This window comes from Labeo rohita, chromosome 20 (assembly GCF_022985175.1).
Source record: "Labeo rohita strain BAU-BD-2019 chromosome 20, IGBB_LRoh.1.0, whole genome shotgun sequence".
Lineage (NCBI taxonomy): Eukaryota > Metazoa > Chordata > Actinopteri > Cypriniformes > Cyprinidae > Labeo > Labeo rohita.
Window position 1 is genome coordinate 27,478,047 of NC_066888.1, and position 21,613 is coordinate 27,499,659.

General features: G+C 37.6%; 1 protein-coding gene across 1 annotated transcript in view; it reads left to right on the forward strand.

Annotated features, from left to right (window-relative positions):
- Positions 1–21,613, forward strand: part of afdna (afadin, adherens junction formation factor a) — a 134,888-nt gene that overhangs the window by 80,200 nt on the left and 33,075 nt on the right. Inside the window, 8 exon segments of the mRNA XM_051092171.1 lie at positions 1,930–2,135; positions 5,953–6,098; positions 7,708–7,802; positions 8,657–8,922; positions 9,920–10,063; positions 10,403–10,601; positions 10,926–11,029; positions 13,004–13,084. Coding sequence (XP_050948128.1) covers positions 1,930–2,135; positions 5,953–6,098; positions 7,708–7,802; positions 8,657–8,922; positions 9,920–10,063; positions 10,403–10,601; positions 10,926–11,029; positions 13,004–13,084 — 1,241 coding nt within the window.

Here is a 21,613-nt window from a genome sequence, read left to right on the forward strand (position 1 = left end):
TAGAGCAATCAACCACAATATGTTTAATTTGCATTTCTACGTTCCAATTTTCATATTTAGCTCAAACCATCTTAAAATAAGATAATAAAGACCTGTTTTTATGTGTTGCTACTAGACCTTCGTTCATTTTTGGAACACAAATTAAGTTATTTTTGATTAAATCCGAGAGCTTTCTGACCCTGCATAGACTTCAATCCAGCTGACACGTTCAAGGCCCATAAAGTAAGTATGTCGTTAAAATAGTCCATGTGACTTAGTCTTTGTGTGCAAAGAAAACAAAACTAACAACTTTATTCAACAATTTCTTCTCTTCTGTGTCAATCTCTGATGCGCATTCACAAGAGTAACACAATGCGTACATGCAGAAATTGTTGAATAAAGTCCACCACTGATGTCACATGGACTATTTTAACGATGTCCTTACTACCTTTCAGGGCCTTGAACATGTCAGTTGTGTTGCTAAATTTTAATTTGTGTTCTGAAGATGACCAAAGGTCTTAAGTGTTTGGAATGACAAGAGAGTTAGTAATTAATGACAATTTTCATTTTTGGGTTAACTATCCCTTTAAGTTATAGGTTATGTTATGGTCAGGTGTTGTGTTTATGCATTTGATTTGCGGTTTCAGTCTTTAAATTTAATATGGCTAAGCAGTGTATACATGCAACATCCACATAACATTTTCAATCAACATGCATATACTTTGCAACATGAATTCTATTATAGTGAACTATTATATTACTGTAGATGTTTCCTCTAGAGCTGCCCCCAGTAGTCAACTAACCGTTAGTCGACGAAAATTTAATTAATTGCTTAGTTGCAGAAAAAAAAAATCCACAGGAAGTGGCGAAGTCACGCAGTCCGTGACGGACAGATCATTAATGGCTGGTCTACATGGTAATACAGTACATCGGGCAGGACATCCAAATGCTCACCTATCATTCATCGACCTCAAATATGACTTTTCATCTGAAAGATGCATGTAGTAGCAACTTTACTTGGCAGCTCAATCTAATGTTAAACTAGAAAAGTTTGCACTATTTAGGTGTCTGTGCAGTGTGTGGATGTTAAACAGTAGCATGCTTACTGCATGACAGATGGAGGTGCCGGTGCCCTCACTTAAAATACTCCGTCATTTTTGATCATACAGATAAGAGTAATGCATCTTTCGAATCTGACTTTACGTTTATTTGTGTGCACTCAATAACAACGAAACATTGTGCTTTTGTAAAATAATGAAAGCAAACAGGATGCGCTTTCTGACGTCTCTGTCTCTCTGAACTTCAAAACTCCTTGTATACTTGCCTTACAGACATGTCTATAAAGAATGAAATGTCTACTTTTAAATTTAACATTTATTTATAATGTTAATGTTTTATTTATACATATATTTAATTCAAATAGAAAACAAATATTCTTAATTATGTAATCCATATGAAACATAAATACAGGCGCATCCATTACTGTGAAGATGACAAGTCAGTGTCGCTGACTGTATTTCTTAAGCCGAAAACAAAGGAAGCACTAGTTTATCAATAAATTATTAAAATGTTAATGCAGCCTCCTTACTGTTTTTCCCTGATGCATTCATAATCATTACTTCTGCCAGTGTGCAAGCCCTATGCGTACGCTTAAGCGCTTATTAGACTATGTAGGCAATTAAAGGCTCGTTATTATGATTTATATGGTTTATTAATAAACGTGGAACTAATAATCTGCTTTAGTTGAGGACAGTCCTAGTTTCCACATGCACTTTACTGTCAGTTATAATATAGTGTGATCAGTGACATGGAGTTTACAGCTCAAACCAAAAAAAACATGAATTTGCAACTTTAATGGTAAAATGATTTTGCATGCTAAAATCGTGCATCTGAGCTTCTTGGTTCGTCTCAGTAAAATCTCTTTTCTTCCTCCATGATTTCTTCCCACAGCCGAGGATGCCTTCCTGTCTGCCATCATTAACTACACCAATAGCTCAACGGTGCACTTCAAGCTGTCTCCCACTTATGTGCTGTACATGACCTGCCGTTACGTCATGTCCAGCCAATACCGGCCCGACATCAGTCCCTCTGAACGCACGCACAAAGTTATTGCCATTGTCAACAAGATGGTGAGCATGATGGAAGGAGTTATCCAGGTGGGTGTTGGCCTTTTTTACTAGAATTATTTACTGATAATTATTTATTATTTACTTTTTTTTGCAGTGGAAGTTGTGTGTGACTTAATTATATTGTAATTTATACTTCAGACATATCGCTGTAGCTCTGATGTAGAGATTTGTCTGTGAAGTTACATTATACATGCTTTTGTAGTTGTAGTGTTAAAGCTTGTTTCACTCTGCTTTCATCAATTCAGGTCATTGCCTCAGCAAACAGTGCTTAAACTACTGCACTCAGTGTTTCCCCCGTGTCTGTTTGTATGTGAATTTCTGTGCGTGTGTTTTTGTGTCTCTGTGCCTTGTTTTACCTGATTCATGCACCATATTTTCCCCGCAGTGCTCGGTTCAACAGCTTGTGACAAAAAGTCACCACACTGAGATGTATAGCTAGAAAAAAACAAAAAATTGTTCTACTATTATAAGATTTTGTTTTTGCTTATGCAGGGAAAAGTCTCTTTACCAAGCCTGCACTTATTTGATCAAAAATGCTGCAAAAACAGCGATATTGTGAAATAGTTTTAACATTTAAAAAATAAGTTTTCTGTTGTAATACATTTTAAAATGTAATTTATTACTGCTATGCAAAGCTAAATTGTCAGTAGCCTCCAGTCTTCAGGAGTCCCTCAGAAGTCAGAATAATTTGCTGACTTGCTGCTCAAGAAACATTTATTATTATTATCAATAATGATAGCAGTTGTGCTCCATATATTTTTGTTTAAGCCATATGATACATTTTTCAAGATTCTTTGAATTGAAAGTTCAACATTTTTTTGTAACATTATAAATGTCTTTACTTTAATTTTGATCAATTTAATGCATCCTTGCTGAATACAAGTATTAATTTTCTTATAAAATATTACTGACCCCAAACATTTGCACCATGGTGTAATATATCATGAAGGAGACTGATTATTAATGCATGAATTAAAAGTTCTAATTTTTTTGTAACAATTTTGATCAATTTAATGTATCCTTGCTGAATGAAAATATTAATTTCCTTTTTTAAAAAAAAATCTTACTGACCCCAAACTTTTGCACAGTGGTGTAAATATCATGAAGGTGACTGATTATCAATTCACACTCACTGAGAAAGATGACAAATTGACTGTTGTCCATGCATTGTTTTTTACTGTATTGTTTTTTATTTTCTACAGAACCGTAAAATCACTCAGTAACATTAACAGTAACAGTAGTCATTGTTCATCTGCATAAAGTTAAACTTTTTTCAACTATGTCTAGTCACAGCACACGGCCTCATTGGATTGCCAACGTTCACTTTCATCATTCGGTCACCACAAATAACTATGTAAATGCCCCTTTACAAGTCAGAAATGAGGTCCACATGCTCTGTGTTTATTTAGGTTCTTATTTGGTCAGTGCTTGCAGGTTTTGAGTGGCCCACCCAGGTGTTCAAACTGTATATCTCACAGGCTGCCGGCAATGTTCAAATGCAAATAGTTGTGTAATAAATCATTCATTTCCTGATTCCTTGTTATACAAGAGTTCAATCTTTAAATCTTCAAATCTTAAAGGAGAAGTCCACTTCCAGAACCAAAATTTACAGATAATTTACCCATCCCCCTGTTGTCATCCAAGTGGTTCATGTCTTTCTTTCTTCAGTCGATAAGAAATTGTTTCTTGAGGAAAACTTGGGGGGGTGAGTAAATCATCTGTAAATTGTAAATGTTCTGGAAGTGAACTTCTCCTTTGAGCCTCACGATTTTAAGGGCCTAACTTTAGAAAATGAAAAAGAGAGTGGGAATTCATTTTTAAAGCTTGGTAGCAAAGCTGTGCTCCATTTCTGTATAAATGACCTCAAGGCAATTTTGGTTTCATGCTATCTTTTTAAAAACACTTTTCCCTGTATTGACATAAATGATTTTGGAAATCTAGTGGCATCACTGAAAAGCAGTATCAGTATCTATCTTAACACTGCAGAATTAAATAATTTGTTCTCCAATTTCCTGATAATTTACCCACCCCCATGTCATCCAAGATGTCTGTCTTTCTGCAGTCAAAAATACATTTTTGAGGAAAGTATTCCAGGATTTTTCTTCATATAGTGGACTTCAGTGGGAACCAATGGGTTGAAGGTCCAAAGTGCAGTTTCAGTGCAGCTTCAAAGGGTTCTACACGATCCCAGCCGAGAAATAAAGGTCTTATTTAGCGAAACGATTGGCCATTTTCAAAAAAAAATTTTTTAACAAATTTATATACTTTTTAACCACAAATACTCATCTTGCACTAGCTCGACCTCACGTTACATAATCACATTGGAAAGGTCACGTGTGACGTAGGCAGACTTACCAACCCAGTGTTTACAAAGCAAACATGCAAAGAAAGTCAAACACCCTTTACAAAAAACAACGATGTTGGACGATTTTAAAGTTGAGATGTGGGTTTTTTGCTCTTTCCTGCCTTTTTGAACCAGACTAAACAGACAAAGAACAAACCACGCATAACATGATTATGTAATGCATGAAGTTGTACAGTAGACGCGCATCGGAGAGCTGGTGCAGGATGAGCATTTGTTTAAAACGTATATAAATTATTTATTTTAGAAAATGACCTATCATTTCACTAGACCCGTATTCCTTGTGTGGGATCATGTAGAGCCCTTAGAATCTGCATTGAAACTACAACCCATTAAAGTCCACTAAAGAAAATCCTGGAATGTTTTCCTCAAAAACCTTAATGTCTTTTCGATTGAAAAAAACAGACATAAACATCTTGGAGGACCTGGGGGTGAGTCAATTATCAGGAAATTGAATTATAAAATCAAGTAAAAATGCTCTGGATGACTCAGATGTCCCGTACGGCAGTGAGTGGGAGACGATGATGTGGCCTGTCCTGTGTGAGTGTGAATGTCTATGTGTTTACATGCCTGTGAATTCTGTCCATGCCATGGCTGTTGTTGACAGTCTCTCTCTCTGTCCTGTCGGATGTCTGTCTCCCCCCACCCCCTCCTTCCCCCACACCTACTATCTCTACAGGAGATTGCTGAAGGTGATCAGGTAGGAGTTCGCACTGCTAGGGAGGCGTCTCATTCTTCCAGTTTCTCTCTCTCTCTGTTCTATCTGTCGGCTTGGCTCCGTTTCCATGCCTCTTTTATCCCCCCATAACAGAAAGCAAACAACCCAAGCCAACTAAGTAATCCCTCCTCCTACAGCTGGACGCAATCGTTCATAACCCCTCATTACGACTCAACCTGGACCATGTGATACTAAAAAACAAACTCTGATTTGAATTGCGGCATCTTCCATTTTTGACCTCTGCTTACTGCACTTCAGTGTGGATGAGAGACTACCCCATGTTCTTTTGCTTTGTTTGGAAACTTTTAATTTCCTTTTCATTTGACTTCATGTCTGTGGTTAATGTCATTGTTCTTATGGATGCGTCCTGTGGCCAGTATGACGTATTCGGGAGGGTCGGGGCGGGGGGTTGCTGTCGTCGTCACGTGGGATAGACGTGTGCGGGAATACACACAGGCCCGGTCGTTTCCGGACCGTGTGTATCTCCTCTCTGTGCTGCAGGGATGTGGGATCCAGAGCAACCAGTCACCGCAGCTTCCCAGTCAGTCCTGCCTAGCTTGAGCTAACTCTAACACGTGAATGATTTCTACTCTGTCTGGACGCGGTGACTGGTTGTTGGAGGCCGGGAGGGTTGGACAGAGGCACATGTCTATCCCGGGAGTGCTACTCAGTGCTTCTCATGGCTGTAACTCTTTTCTTTGTTGTTTGTATGTTGGATCGTTTTACTTGAGCTGAGCGTAACGGCCCAACTCTGTGCATTACAGAAACAGAAGAACATCGCCGGGGCTCTGGCCTTTTGGATGGCTAATGCCTCAGAGCTGTTGAACTTCATCAAACAGGACAAGGATCTGAGTCGCATCACGCTAGATGCACAGGATGTCCTCGCTCACCTGGTTCAGATGGCTTTTAAGTGAGTGCTTGCATGTAAAAAAAACAGCTATGTTTCAAAAACTAGTAACCATATATCAGCTGATATTTATATAGTTGAGGTCAGAAGTTTACATACACCTTTCAGAATCTGCAAAATGTTAATTATTTGACTAAAATGAGAGGGATCATCCACAATGCATGTTATTTTTTATTTAGTACTGACCTGAATAAGATATTTCACATAAAATACATTTGCATTTAGTCCACAAGAGAAAATAATAATTGAATTTATAAAAATGACCCTGTTCAAAAGTTTACGTACGCTTGGTTTAATACTGTGTAGTTACCTGAATGATCCACACGAGTCCCTTGTTGGTCCTGAACAGTTAAACTGCCTGCTGTTCTTCAGAAAAATCCTTCATGTCCCACAAATTCTTTGTTTTTTCATCTTTTTGTGTATATTTGAACCTTTTTCAACAATGACTGTATGATTTTGAGATCCATCTTTTCACACTGAGGACAACTGAGGGACTTATATGCAACTATTACAGAAGGTTCAAATGCTCACTGATGCTCCAGAAGTAAAATAAGATGCATTAAGAGCTGGGGGTTGAAAACTTTTGAACAGAATGAAGATGTGTACATTTTTCTTATTTTGCCTAAATACCATATTTTTTTCATTTAGTGTTGCCCTTCAGAAGCCACAGAACATACTTGTTTGCCAAAAGACAAATTCCAAAAGTTTATACCCCTCATCTTAATGCATTATGTTTCCTTCTGGAGCATCTGTGAGCATTTGAACCTTCTGTAATAGTTGCATATGAGTCCCTCAGGTGTCCTCAGTGTGAAAAGATGGATCTCAAAATCATACAGTCCTTGCTGGAAAGGGTTCAAATACAAAAAAAGCTGAAAAAACAGAATTTGTGTAACCCTAAGGATTTTTTTGAAGAACAGCGGGCAATTTTACTTTTCAGGACAAACAAGGTATTCATGAACAACTATCACAGCTGTCGATCATTCAGGTAACAACACAGTATTAGGGATCAAGCATATGTAATCTTTTGAACAGCATAATTTTTATAAGTTTAGCTATTATTTTCTCAGTGTCTTTTTATGTGAAATTTCTTATTCAGGTCAGTACTAAATTAAAAATAACATGCATTTTGTATGATGATTGTAAATAAAATGTAAATTTGACCTTTAACTAAACAAATTTAGCATTTACCTTTAGACCTTTACTTTAAATGTAACTATTTCCATATCATGGGAAAACTATTTAATTGTAATTGGTCAATTACAAAAGGGATTTGTAAAATAAGTTCATACTGTGTTCCTGTAACCATTATCAGGCGGCAGGATGTGCTGAATGTGCTGAATGTTCTGGGTCTGGCTTGTATTGGCTGAGCTGTAGTTTGGGTGTATGAGAGAGAGTTACGGTCCTGGGGCCGGTTTTCAGCACAAACAATGCGGTCGGAGCACCTCCGTTTCCTTTAAGCACTGGAATGACCAGCTGAAACAACTGCGCTTTTGTGCGGGTCGTGCGGTTTGTGAAGCGGCCAGGTCTCAGATTTACTGTGGGCTTCTAGAGGAAGTTCCTTTAGGCCCCTCATGGTGGATATATGGACACTAAATAATGTGTGTTCCCACAGGTACCTGGTGCACTGCCTGCAGTCGGATCTGAATAACTACATGCCAGCTTTTCTGGAAGATCCCGATGAACAGAACCCACAGAGGCCCAAGATAGGTGAGCAGAGACCCACCTTTTCAGATGAAGTCAAGTCAATTTTATTTTTATAGCTCAGAAAAATAACAGAATCAGTGATGCAAACAACTTCAAATATGACAAATTCAAATTCTGCTGTGTAAAGCAGCTCTAAAAAGACAGTATCTTAGGTAAGTTCACTTAGACTGTATAATTCATGAACTGTTGCAGTTTTTGACATAGCATGTATGAAGATGAGTAGATTGGTAGGTTTTAACCTTTGTTTAAAGGATAAAATTTAGAATTGCAATTGAAATAGTTATATGGGACCACCTAGTGGTGGATTTGAAACTCTACAGCAGATTCGTTCAACCCAAAGCAGTGATATCTTGCAGTTTCTTTAGAGGAACTTACAACATCCTAATTTCTTTGTCTTGGTCATTGTAGAATGTTAAGTAGACTTATCTTGACAAGTCTGTTTCAACAAAATCATGTGGACAAATGGACAAACATGCCCTCTTGACTAGAACAGTATCAACATCTTAAGCAACACAGAAATATGCTGAAATGAACCAGAAACATGAAAAACATCTTAAGCAATGTAATAGCACTTCCAGTTCTTTAGAAGTGTGTTTCCCAAACCTTGTTCCAAGGAACGACAAATTTAAATGTGATACACATAAGGGACCAACCACAAAAAGCATGCATTTAAAGAGAATATTAAAAAGCATGCATTTTGAATGTTTTTCAACCTTTTGGTGTAAATATCTGTTCCAGCTAATAGTAGTATTTCTTAACATTACACTATTGTAATTGCAAGTAAAATAAATAAAGGAATGATGGTATTGTTTCTGTTTATACTACATTAAAATATCTCACTTTCCTCTTTTCCACAGAGGATGTTCTGCACACGTTAACGGGCGCCATGTCTCTTCTGCGGCGATGCAGAGTAAACGCGGCTCTCACCATTCAGCTGTTCTCACAGCTCTTCCACTTTATCAACATGTGGCTCTTTAACAAGCTGGTGACGGAGGCCGATTCGGGCCTGTGCTCGCACTACTGGGGCGCCATCCTGCGACAGCAGCTCAGCCATATCGAAGCATGGGCTGAGAAACAGGGTTTGGAGCTGGCCGCAGACTGCCACCTCAGCCGCATAGTCCAGGTACCACGTGCAAATATATACACCAGTCCTTCCCAGAGTTGAGCTATTTAAGCTAAGCCATTCTAAACTATAACCTACCTACTCTAACCAAACTTTTATACACACCTTTTGTCATTTTTAGATTTTAAATAAGATTATCTGGTCGAAATATATATTGTTTTTATTTGTGAGGATGTTTTGGCTTTTTTAGGTTTCAGTTGAGACATGATTTGCCCCATATATGAACCTTTTTATTGTGGGCACATCCACACAAAGAGGTCTTTCTGTTCTTCAGCATTTACCTCAAGGTCTACAACATCAGCAAAACATGCATGTACATGCACAACAGTATTATAATCCCTTGAGCTGATTTGAGTTGCTTTCTTATGGCTTATTATGTTGTGTATATAGTGTTTTTTTTTTTTTTTTTATAAGATGGAGGAAAAGCATGCTTCATTTATAAAAATGTGACCTTAGGTTATGTTGCCTATTCATGCTTTCACTAATCTTTTGTTTTCCAGTATGGGGTAATTGAGAGTTAACATTGACTGTGTTTTCCCAAGATCAATCATCACCAGAATGATGTTTTGTTTTTAATAATACAAACATTTCAGTTCTTTTATAAAAAAAAATATTGTTTAAAATATGACTTCAAGCTGTCAAGTTGCAAACTGAGGATCCCTAATAGCAAATGTATTTATTCATTATGTATATACATATAATTGTATTTTGTTTTAAAAAAAATTAATAATTTTTTTATGTGTTTTTTGTATTTACTTAATAATTATATATAATCTATATATTAGAACCTTATTTCTAATATATACAGTTTTAATGTAGATTTGTCTATAACACACTAATGCATAGACTACAATCTTTCTTGAAAGGAATATTGGTAGTGACTAGACTAGGCTAGTACTTCTAGGATGTTCTAATTTTAACGGAAAACCTAAGTCCAAGACTAGTTAGATGGACTATGGACCAGTACTTAATTATGATTGTCTCTTTGTCTATCAAGGCAACCACTCTCCTCACCATGGACAAATACTCCATGCAAGATGTGCAGAACATCAACAACACCTGCTTCAAGCTCAACTCTCTGCAGCTCAACGCTCTGCTGAGCAACTACCACTGCGCTCCTGATGAGCCTTACATTCCTCCTGTAAGTGAACTGTCTTATTTGGGCTAAGTAGTCCTGGTGTGATGACATGTGTCCTTTTTGGGATAAACTGAACCAGGTGTTTCACCTTTCACGGTAGCTCTGCTCATTTGCTTTAACCTCTGGGTTTCTCATAATGTGACCTTTTTGTTTGATGTGAAATATTAAACTCATTACTGTAAAAGGTGCTGTAACTGATGTTAGCTGTTCTGGAACTTCTCCCAGACCGAATTAGATGTACTCTGTCTATTCAACACTTGCTCTACAAAACAAGTTGGTAAGGGAGAAGTTCACTAGAGTTCTTATGTAACATCAAGATCATTATCCATTTCATGCCCACAGGAGCTGATTGATCACGTTGTGGCTGTGGCCGAGAACACAGCAGATGAACTGGCCAGAAGCGATGGGCGGGAAGTACAGCTGGAGGAGGACCCTGACCTGCAGCTGCCTTTCCTACTGCCCGAGGACGGCTACTCGTGCGATGTGGTGCGGAACATTCCCAACGGATTCCAGGAGTTCCTAGAGCCACTTTGCCAGAGAGGTATGGATGATAAACAGTATGCTGGGACTCTAAATGACTTTCAGAGCGTTTGATGTCAATTGTGGCGTGCACAATAAGTATCAGGTGGATGGTGAATCAGAGGTTGTCGTCTTTGTTTGTTTAAGGCTGATGTGATGCCAGTGGAATGTGGTTTGTTAAGGTTGTGTTCAACAGTCTGTTTGCTGCCATTCCTATCGGTGTTTGCTTTTTGCAAGAGAGGGAGAGTGTGTGTGTTTTTACAGGTGTGTGACAAAAACTGTGAGAGACCAGTGGATTTAAAGTTTTAACATTTTGTGGATGTGTTCTGATCTGCTCGTTCTCCAGGTTTCTGTCGATTGACACCTCATCCACGCTCTCCGGGAACTTGGACCATCTATTTTGAAGGAGCCGATTGCGACAGTCACTTCTCAGCTGACACGTCAGAACTGGTAAGTTATTATTCCGATTGGATATAGATAGATTGTGGATAGATGGATAGATGAGTAGATAGGTAGATAGATAGATAGATAGATAGATGGATAGATGGGTTTGTAGATGGATAGATGATGGGTAGATAGATGATGGGTTGGTAGATGGTAGATAGATGATGGGTTGGTAGATAGATAGATGTTAGATAAATGATGGATTGGTAAATAGATAGATGATGGGTTGGTAGACAGATGGTTGGTTGATTGGATGGATGATGGTTGGTAGATGGATAGATGATGGATTGGTAGATGGATAGATGATGGATTGGTAGATAGATGGTTGATAGATGATGGGTTGGTAGATGGATAGATGGGTTGATGGGTAGATGGATAGATGGGTAGAAAAATAGATGGGTGGATAGATGGGTAGATAGATGGGTAGATGGATGGATGGATTGATGGTAGATGGATGGATAGATGATAGGTGGATAGATGGATGTTGGTTTGGTAAATAGATGGGTAGATGGATGATGGTTGGTAGATACATGGGTAAATAGATGATGGGTTGGTGCATGGATGATGGGTTGGTAGATAGATGGATGATTGGTAGATGGATGGGAAGATGGATCAACAGATGGATGTATGGATTTGCCTTTGACGCATCACAAAACAATATTTTGTCTTTTTACAATTGACTTTTTTTAATATAAAACCCAAATACTAGAGAGATATTTGCAGAAGAACATCAGGGAATATTTGAAGTCAGTTGCTAGTGTGTGTTCTGTCAAGTTAACATTTTCTTAGGTTTCAGCCGACACTAGTTATACCACAGAGGGCAATATTTGACCATAGTGCCCAAGGACTGGATGTAAATGATATCTTTCTCCTCACCCTAAACACACAAAGCCCTTAAATGCTCCTCCTTCCCTGTAATTATTCTGTTTTTACGGTCTCTCGTATTTTTACGTAAGTAATTTTTTTTTTTTATTTTTTTTTAACGTAATGTCATAATCCCCCTTTTTTTAACATAATGTCAGTCCGCCCTGTAGTAGACAGAGCTGGAGCTCAGAGCGCATTTAAATACCACACAGAAATCTGATGAACGCAGCTTGATCGTGTGCCAAACCAACCCACCCACTCCCACATCCCTTTCTTACAGCCATCCCAGGACCAATGCTTACCGTAAACTCACATATTGTACACGTGAGATTTAGACATGAAATCAAAATCGACCTTGTATGTAGTTTCTGGTCGTACTGTGTTTTATCACACATTATTTTAAAGTTAAGTGCACTTTCCTTTATGACAGACGTCATCTAGTCTGGAAAAAAATGTTGAATAAATAGCAAAATGAGTATTTAGATATGGTTTCAGGTGACTGTTGTAGTTGCATTTCTAGAAGTCTATGTATTCATTAAGATAGCTATGCCAAAAATGCTTTAACAAGGCTTGTCCTGTTGCCTTACCAAAGCCAAGGAGATTTCTTGCATTAGCCATCAGTGTTCATGAAACTCCACTGTGCTTAAAACCAGCTCTGCTCCCACCCTCCAAGCTGTACTCAACAATGCGGACGGGCAGCATAGCTTAAGTTCCCTGTACAATGATTGCATGCCATGTGCACCATTTACACATTGGGGCTCATTAAAGGAGAGGCCGTGGCACGGTGCCTCTCTGTGGGAAGCTGGTCTCTTTCTCCCAGGCCCGGCCTGTGCGTAAGCGAGCCCACTGAGGCCTGATGCACTCTGGAGCCGACGCATGTGGCTTTCATTCTTGACTCGTCTCCAGCGCCCGCCGTTTCGCTTTGCGGTCGGCTGTGCTCTGAGAACCAGCAGTGGCAGAACCTCCCTAATTTTCTCTCCTACTCCTCCTCTTAGCTCAGTTTGCGCTAGGAACAGCCACCAGACGCAGCTTTCAGAAGCAGCGTGAACCTAAAGCTGAACATATAGTAGTGACTTCTTTCCTCCAAGTAAAATCACCTGTCTTCTCTCTCTACAGCCAATGCGGAAGGAACCGGAAATTGTGACAGTGACTTTGAAGAAACACAATGGGATGGGCCTCAGTATTGTGGCGGCCAAGGTAAGAACTGATTTAGTGACATTTATTGTGTATTTTTTTTGCATAGCAGTGATAAAATGATCATGAACCTATGAGAAGGGCATCTGGTTTTTGCACAAAACTAAATCTGATTAGTTTGACACAGTTGATGAAAAGAGTTTTAACTTTCTGAGGATTTTCTGAAGGAGTTTTGTTTTCTGATGTTGCTTGCTGTCCAAACATGGATGTGTTTCTGTTTGATTCAATCACAAGCTGGTCTGTGTGCTTGTCAAACATTCAAATAAGAATTGAAGTCATAAGCAAATCTTTGTTTCCGTGTCGGACTGCACGCTGTTCTAGTCCGCTGCTTACAGCAGAAGGAAATGTCATCTGGATTGTACAAAATGAGGTCCTTTATGCAAGTTTACAGGCTAAAATATTAAATGTTTTGCATGATTCCACCAGTTTCGCTTGTCAAGCATAGAAAGTTTCTATTAGTTTCATTAGTTTCGATGTCAACACTGCAAATTAAGGTTTTGTTTATACTCAAAACTCTACTAGTATGACCGTTAGAAAGTGCTTTCAGATGCAGCATGGACCAGTTTACATTTTTACTATGCAAGTAAATATTTCTTAATTTTTCAAACTGGGATTTTTCTTAGTGGGTTAAATGAAAGAGGACAGAAGAACCTTTTTCCCACTAGATGTGCATCATGTTCAGGGACGGAGAAGAGGCAAGCAAGGGAGGTGTAGTGGGAGGGGAAGGGGGTTAACAGGAATTGTTTATTTTCATAGCAAAACCTCCCCTTTACAGCTTCTATTTTCATCTGTGAGTGTCTCTGAGGAAGCATAAAGTTTGGTAGAGGTAGAATGGAGGGAAAGAGTGAAAAATGGGAGGAGAAGGAAAGGAGGAGTGAAGAAGGGGTGTAAGGCATGCTCTGGGACAAAGGGGAGGATCTAAAAAGGAGAGGCGGTTTGTCCCGGTGTGAAGCCGGGACGCAGCTGGGAGCAGCGGTAAAACTTCACCTAACTGTTAGTGAGTCGTGGGAGTTTCTCTTGCATAACAGTCTGGATGTGGTATTTCCTACTCTGGCTTCAGATATTTACATATTTGTTTAGCATGTAGCCTACTAGTCGCTCCTCAGTAGACCTGCCTGCTTTCGAAAGAGTTGGATAAGTTTTCCTGGACCGCTATAAGTTGATTCCTCTGTTCATTCTCGACTCTGGAGCAGAGTGCAGCACCATGTGGTTCTCTGTGGTCGGGAGGAAGGAGCCGGTAAGAAACCACTTGACATGGAGTGTGTGTCTTTTTAATGTGGGAGAGTGAGCAAGTAAACGCTGAGAGATTAATGGCGTGCTAAAAAGTCAACGTGTTGATTTTAGTTTGTTTATAGTTCGCCGCTAGGCTTGCACTTTGGTTCATTTTCATTCATAAATACGCTATTGTTTATTGTTAGATAATTTTCATTCAACTAATGGTAATTTATACAACAGAAATGTTTTAGGATAAGTAAAAATTAACATTATTCAAGATTAGGAAATGCTGTAGAAGTACTGTTTGTTCTTTCTAGTGTCAGCTTTTTGAAAAATGTTACTCGTATCAGATTATTGCAGAATTGAGATCAGGAACTGAAATGGTACTTTTGACTATGTAGATACCCGACGAGGACATGCACACTTGCGCACATTAATTCGACTGTTATCGAGTGTGAGAAAGCAAGGTTTTGCCAATGTAAACCGCGTCATGCGACTAGACTGCACAAACATGCACGTAGACATTGTACAGGTCGCAACACATTTAAAATTAATTCGGTTTACGTACAAAAACATACATTAGAGTGACTTTACTGATAAAGCATAGTTTAGCAAGGTGCATATCTCAATTTCATCCTGTGCTAGTTGGAGATAACTTTGTACTGTACGTTTCTACGTTTTTAGCCTTAGATGTGCATGGTTGTGCATATAGCGGTATCTTGTAATCAGGGTCACATGGATAATGATTACAAGCTCTGAACGCTGAGTTCTCCATCATATATCTCAGTGTTAGTGACTCATCATCACTTGTTGCAAACAATCTGGCAGCTGCTACCGTCACAGGGCTTGATTTGCTCAGGCTGCAGATGTTTGTGCGATAACAGCTCTTTTGGGATGGTGTTGAATTTCTGGGGGAAGAACAAGGGAAATCCTGACCTCCGTACTTCACGTTGATGAGTACCTACCTGACATTTTCCCACGTTTGTGGATTCACTCTTCGTCAGCACCAAAATGACTTGTTGCCACAAGAATCAAAGCTTTCAGGACTGATCTTCTGTTTTATTGCCAACCCTAATTTTTTGAAAGCAAAACTAATTTTTGTTTGTTTGTATACTTGGTTTGGAGCACAATAGCTCACTGACTTCCTTCTCTGTGCGCTTCTTGATCTCATGTACGACAACAATTGAAGGATGTAACTCCCATACGTGAGCCTGGATTTCCTGAGGACTTGGAGAGAACAGAATGTGAACCCAGCGTTGAGTCTCTGCAAATGTTAACTTTATTAATCTGAATTGATATGAAGCGAAACCAATGTGGCCACCCACTGCGGCGGTGCATCAAAGTGACACTTTGTTTTGGTTCGCAGGTTCAGAAGAAAACACGATCATAAAACCTTCTTTCTAGTGGTCTGAGATGGGATCTTTTGACAGTTGACTAGAACTAGTTCACTTCAGTCCTCAGGCAAAATGAAACCTGACAAGCTCCTACGATATTCTAAATAGAGACGCTACAAGATGTCAACTTGCGTTCATCAAGATTTCGTGCCTTGACTCTGCATGTCCAGAGAGAGAGAGTGGAAAAGAAGAGGTTAGGAATCGTGACTGTTTGGAAGACTATTTTCTATTTTACAGTTTTAGTATTTGATTTTAATACATAAGAGGACAATCCCGAGTTGTTAGTTAGTAAAACTTGGGGACATTCATATGTTTGAAGCAAAGGATGTCAAGCTTGCACATAAACCCTACCCCTAAATTAAGTCTTGACTCATGTCTTGGACATACAGTTGAGGTCAAAAGTTTACATACACCTTGCAGAATTTGCAGAATGTAAATTATTTTACCAAAAAAATAGGGATCATACAAAATGCATGTTATTTTTTATTTAGTACTGATCTGAATAAGATATTTAACATAAAATATGTTAATAATATAATAGTTTAAATTATAAAAATTACCTTTTCCAAAGTTAACATACACTTGATTCTTAATACTGTGTTGTTACCTAAATGATCCACAGCGGTGTTTTTTTTTTTGTCCTAAACAGTTAAACTGCAAGCTGTTATTCAGAAAAAAATTTCAAGTCCCACAAATGTTTTTTTTTTCAGCATTTTTTTGTGTGTTTGAACCCTTTCCAGTAATTACTGTGATTCTTGAGATCCATCTTTTCACACTAAGTACAACTGAGGGACTCATATGCAACTATTACAGAAGGTTCAAACGCTCACTGATGCTTCAGAAGGAAACACAGTGCATTAAGAGCCGGGGGGGTGAAAACTTTTTGCATTTTAAGATCAGAGTAAATTTAACTTATTTTGTCTTCTGGTGGGCATGTAATTATCTTCTGTAGCTTCTGAAGGGCAGTGCTAAATTAAAAAAATATATGATATTTACGCAAAATAAGAAAAATGTACACATCCTCATTCCGTTTAAAAGTTTTCACCCCCAGGTTCTAATGCATTGTTTTTCCTTCTGAAGCATCAGTGAACGTTTGAACCTTCTGTAATAATTGTGCAGACGAGTCCCTCAGTTTTTGAAAAGATGGATTTCAAAAACATACAGTCATTGCTGAAGAGGGTTCAAATACACAAAAATGCTGAAAATTAAAGAATCTGTGGGTCTTGAAGGACTTTTCTGAAGAACAGCAGGCAGTTTAACTGTTCAGGACAAACAAGGGTCTCACGAACAACTATCACTAAACAAAAAAAACACAGCTGTGGATCATTCAGGTAACAACAGTATTAAGAATTAAGTGTATGTAAACTTTTTCAAAAAGTTCATCTATTATTTTCTCTTGTAGACTACATGTAAATATCTTTTATGTGAAATAGCTTATTCAGGTCAGTACTAAATAAAAAATAACATGCATTTTGTATGATCCCTCTTATTTTGGTAAATAATTAACATTTTGAAGATTCTGCAAGGTGTATGTAAACTTTTGACTTCAACTCTAAGTCTGTCCCTTTACAATAAAAGATTCCTAGGAGAGACGTTTTCCTATGTGTCCAAAAACGGAGCTGTCTTCTAAACGCACCGCCAGAGGACCGTGAAGGAAGACAGACTTCTTTGTTTGGTCTTTCCTTACTGAAGCAAGCAGCCCGAGAGTCTGCAGATCATTAGAGCCGGAATGGAGGCCACTCAGACGTGATGAAGACCGTCGGCTGAAAGCAGCTCATTATTGAAAGCCTCTTGTGTTAGTCATGATATTTTGCACCCACCATTAGCTTGACGGCCTCAGCGGTCCATCTGTCTTCCATCCGTCTAGACGTGACGGTAAGGACCGGCTACGTTCAGGAGCAAACTACTGTCCTGGCTGCTTTTTTCTCTGACTGCTGTGTTTGTTGTGGGTGATTAATCGGGGCAGGAAATGATGGTGGCGTGTCAGGTTTCAGTGAATAGATGTATTTTCTGTTTTCCTAGTGCACCGTGGACTCCACTGTCTCGGTCAGAGGTCAGACACTGCTTTGACTCCCTGGGGCTGTTAACAAATTACACTAGATCGTTTATGCCTACACGTGCAGCTCCCTGAAGGCTTCATTCACCAATCACATCTACAACCGTAAGCCTTTAACAGGAAGCTGTGTGTTTGGCATACGAGTCCCCAGAGACTACACCACAAGTGTTTTGAGACTGAAGACTGATGTTCAATTCCACCTCTGTTGCAAGGCACTCATCTTGCCTAAGCTGGGCTTCAAATTTCCTGTATTTGCATCGGCAGGTTTGGGAAGCTTTTCCGTGCACAGGAAGCGTCAGGGTGGGACCTCGAAGCTGTAGACTTTGTTTGCTTGCTTCCATGTGGTTTTAGGACCTTCAAAGGAAACTGGAGTTCTGTGGTTTGAGCATCTGCTCCAAGTACTGTTATCAGTGAACACCTTTAGACTGCAACACCTTCCTGTTAATGTCTAATGTCTGCACTGCAGATGCAAGCATATTTTTGCATGCCGACTATGCCAGACAGCAAAGAAGTTCTTGTAGCCAGTGCTAGGCCTCAAGTAAACAAACTCAGTTTGTCCCCAAGTTCACTGACTTTTACCCTCTGGTGCACTGAAAGGCAAATAACCTGCTCCTGTGAAGAAGCCTGCAGGGATAACGGTTTCTATTTTTGCATATGAGGTATTTAGCTTTGGTAAAATATTATTTACAACACAAGATGTGTTCACATGCTCATATGCCAAAGACGTCTATTAGTTGCACAGACATTATAATTGTCTTTGAGCTGTGTTCCTGGCAATGTTCCTGAAAAGATGAGCGTAAAAACAACCACACCTAGAATACAATCCCACACCACACGTTCAGTGACATGCACACCTACGCAATGGGTGTTAAACTTTTGTTGTAAAGGTTTTGTTGTTAGTAACACATGACCTATTCATTTAATTGGACAAGAGTATCTATCTATCTATTTATCTATCTATTTATCTATCTATTTATCTATCTATCTATCTATCTATCTATCTTTCTATCTATCTATCTATCTATATGTATATCTATCTATCAACAGCTTTTGAACAGTAAGATTTTTTTATTTATTTATTTTTTAAACGAGGCTCTTCTAATCACAAAACCTGCATTTATTGATCTAAAATACAGTGAAAGCAGTAATTTTGAGAAATATTTTTATTATTTAAAATAACTGCTTTCTATTTGAATATATTTTAAAATGTAATTAATTCCTGTGATTAAAGCTGAATTTTCAGCAGCCATTACTCCAGTCTTCAGTGTCACATGATCCTTCAGAAATCATTCTAATATGCTGATTTGCTGTTCAGGAAACATTTTTATTTTTATTATTACTATTTAAGATTTGAGGGGAAGAAATTATTGCAATTTATACATTTATTAATTTCTTATACTTTTTATTTATACTTTTATTTAGCAAGGATGCTTTAAACTGATCAAAAGATGATGATAAAAACATTTATAATGTTACAAAAAAAAATTATATTTTGGAAAAAAGCTGTTCTTCTGAACTTCCCATTCATCAAAGAAACTTGAAAAAAATTCCACTTGGCTGTTTTCAACATCATAATAATAATAAAAAAAAATTAGATAATAATAAACAGCAAATCAGAATATTAAAATAATTTCTAAAGAATCTTGTGACTGGAGTAATGATGCTAAAAATTCAGCTTTGAAATCAAAGGAATAAATTACATTTAAAATGTGTTCAAATAATAAACAGTTATTTTAAATAATAAAAATATTTCAAACGTGTACTGTTTTTGCTGTGCTTTGGATTAAATAAATGTAGGCTTGGCGAGACTTTTACTCTTTAAATTTTACTCTTTAAAAGCATCTGACTGATAGTGTACATCTCTCTCTCTGTCTTATCATTTATATATTTCTGTTATGTCTGTCATTTTATCTTTCTGTCTTTTTGTCTATCTATTTGTCTTATGTCTTTCGTTCTCTATCTGTTGTTTCATCTTGTTGTGTCAGTCTGTCTTTTTTGTCTATAGATCTGTTTGTCTATCTTTGTCTATCATTATATTTATAATACTGTCTGTAAGGCTTATAAACCTTCAGATCTAAAGCTAACATTTATATTTAGTCTTAAGTTATATAAATTTCATTTTTTTTTTTTTAATTTCAAAATATTTTAATTTCAATCAAAATGCCATTAATAGTGACCACAGAAGACAGTTATTGTTAGCGCCCACCTTACAGCAACACTGAGAATGTAACTGTAAATATTTGTGTTTTACAAATAATGTTCTCATTTTGGATTGCAGCAACATGTTAAATTAAATTTTGGGCTTGTGTACTTGCGTGAAGTGTTTTGAGTGCTCTGCCAATGACTGTTTTGTTGTCAAAGGATGTAAACTTTGGAAGAAAGCTTTGTAAATTTTAAGTGTTCTTCTTTAGATTTGCATTCTAGTTATAAAGCTGTTTCTTTCAGAAAGAAAAGAGCCTTATCCATATTCTTTAGCCTTCCAGCACAGTAATGAACTCTGTTCTGTTATCACCTCACCCTTGCTTTAAAAACAGCAGCAATTAGTTCTCTTGTTAACATGCATCTGTTTTTTATCAGTGGCTTTTATAGACCTCACTCCGTTTCATGTTCTGTGCGCCAGGTTTTCAGCTTTGATCAAAGCTAGTTTAACCCATGTTTCCTGAGGAAAGGTCAGCTTAGTTGCTCTCCCACTAGGTCTGCACGAGCCTCCTGCATCGGTTGTGTTTAGACGGCATGGAAACCGCCCCGCCTCAGAACTCAGCCTCAGGGCTTCTCATGTGTCTTTCACCGCAGGTTCACTCTTTAATGTGGAGAGACTGGTTTTTGAATGGTTGTTTCTCATCACAGCGTAATACGTGCTTTCAAAGTCTAATCAGAGAGCTTTTGGGCTTTACCAGGCGGCATGTATCTCCCTTAGGATTCAGACAAGTTCAGGCCTTACAGCAGATGCGAATATCTGTACTTCAGTCTTTTACTGTGCGTTGCATTAGGTATTATGTCAATGTGTTGCAGGCCTTAATGCCTCTTGTGAAATGGCATACACAGAATTTTTGGCTGATGATAGTGTGTTTTATTTATTTATTTATTTTTGTGTGGTGTCACTGACAATGAAAAGCAAATCTATCTATTATAAATCGTAGTACAAAGTGACAGTCACACTAATTAGAACATATTCAATACCTAGCATAAATAGACACAACACATTTTACATTGAGTGGTAACACTTTACAATATAGTTAAATTTATTAACATAGCAGAATGCATTAGGCATCACAAACTAACAATGAACAACACATTTACAACATTTATCTACACTGATTTTTTTGTTTTGTTTTTCAAATAAAGATTATTGGAGTTTGATTATTATACTGATTTGTTTTTTCTTTTTTTTGTATTTATTTATTAAGATTGTTGGTTTTACAAGAAAATACTATCTCAGATTTTCTACTTTAAAATTTGTACTTCAGAAAAAGTGTTACTTGCCATTTCTGAGTGAAAATAGTTTAATGATTTTTATATAAATTAATATTAAATGAAAATTAAAATGTGCAGTATAAAGTATTGTGACCTTACTAACTGAATTATTAAACAATAGTATATAAATATTCATATTTTATTATTTGGTAAATTATTTTTCAAATATTAAATATCAATACAAGAATTAATGTAAATTAATAATTAAAACAGTTCTATTTTATTTATTACATCTGTAAATACAGTAATATTTATATATACTCTTCATTGGTAATTCATGCTAGTTCATTGTTAGTTCAGGGTTTCTGGAATTTCTGGATTTTATTTTTGCAGCTATTGCAAAAGTGATACCATTTGTTAAACCAATAATTAAATTGTCTCCTTAGCTTCAAT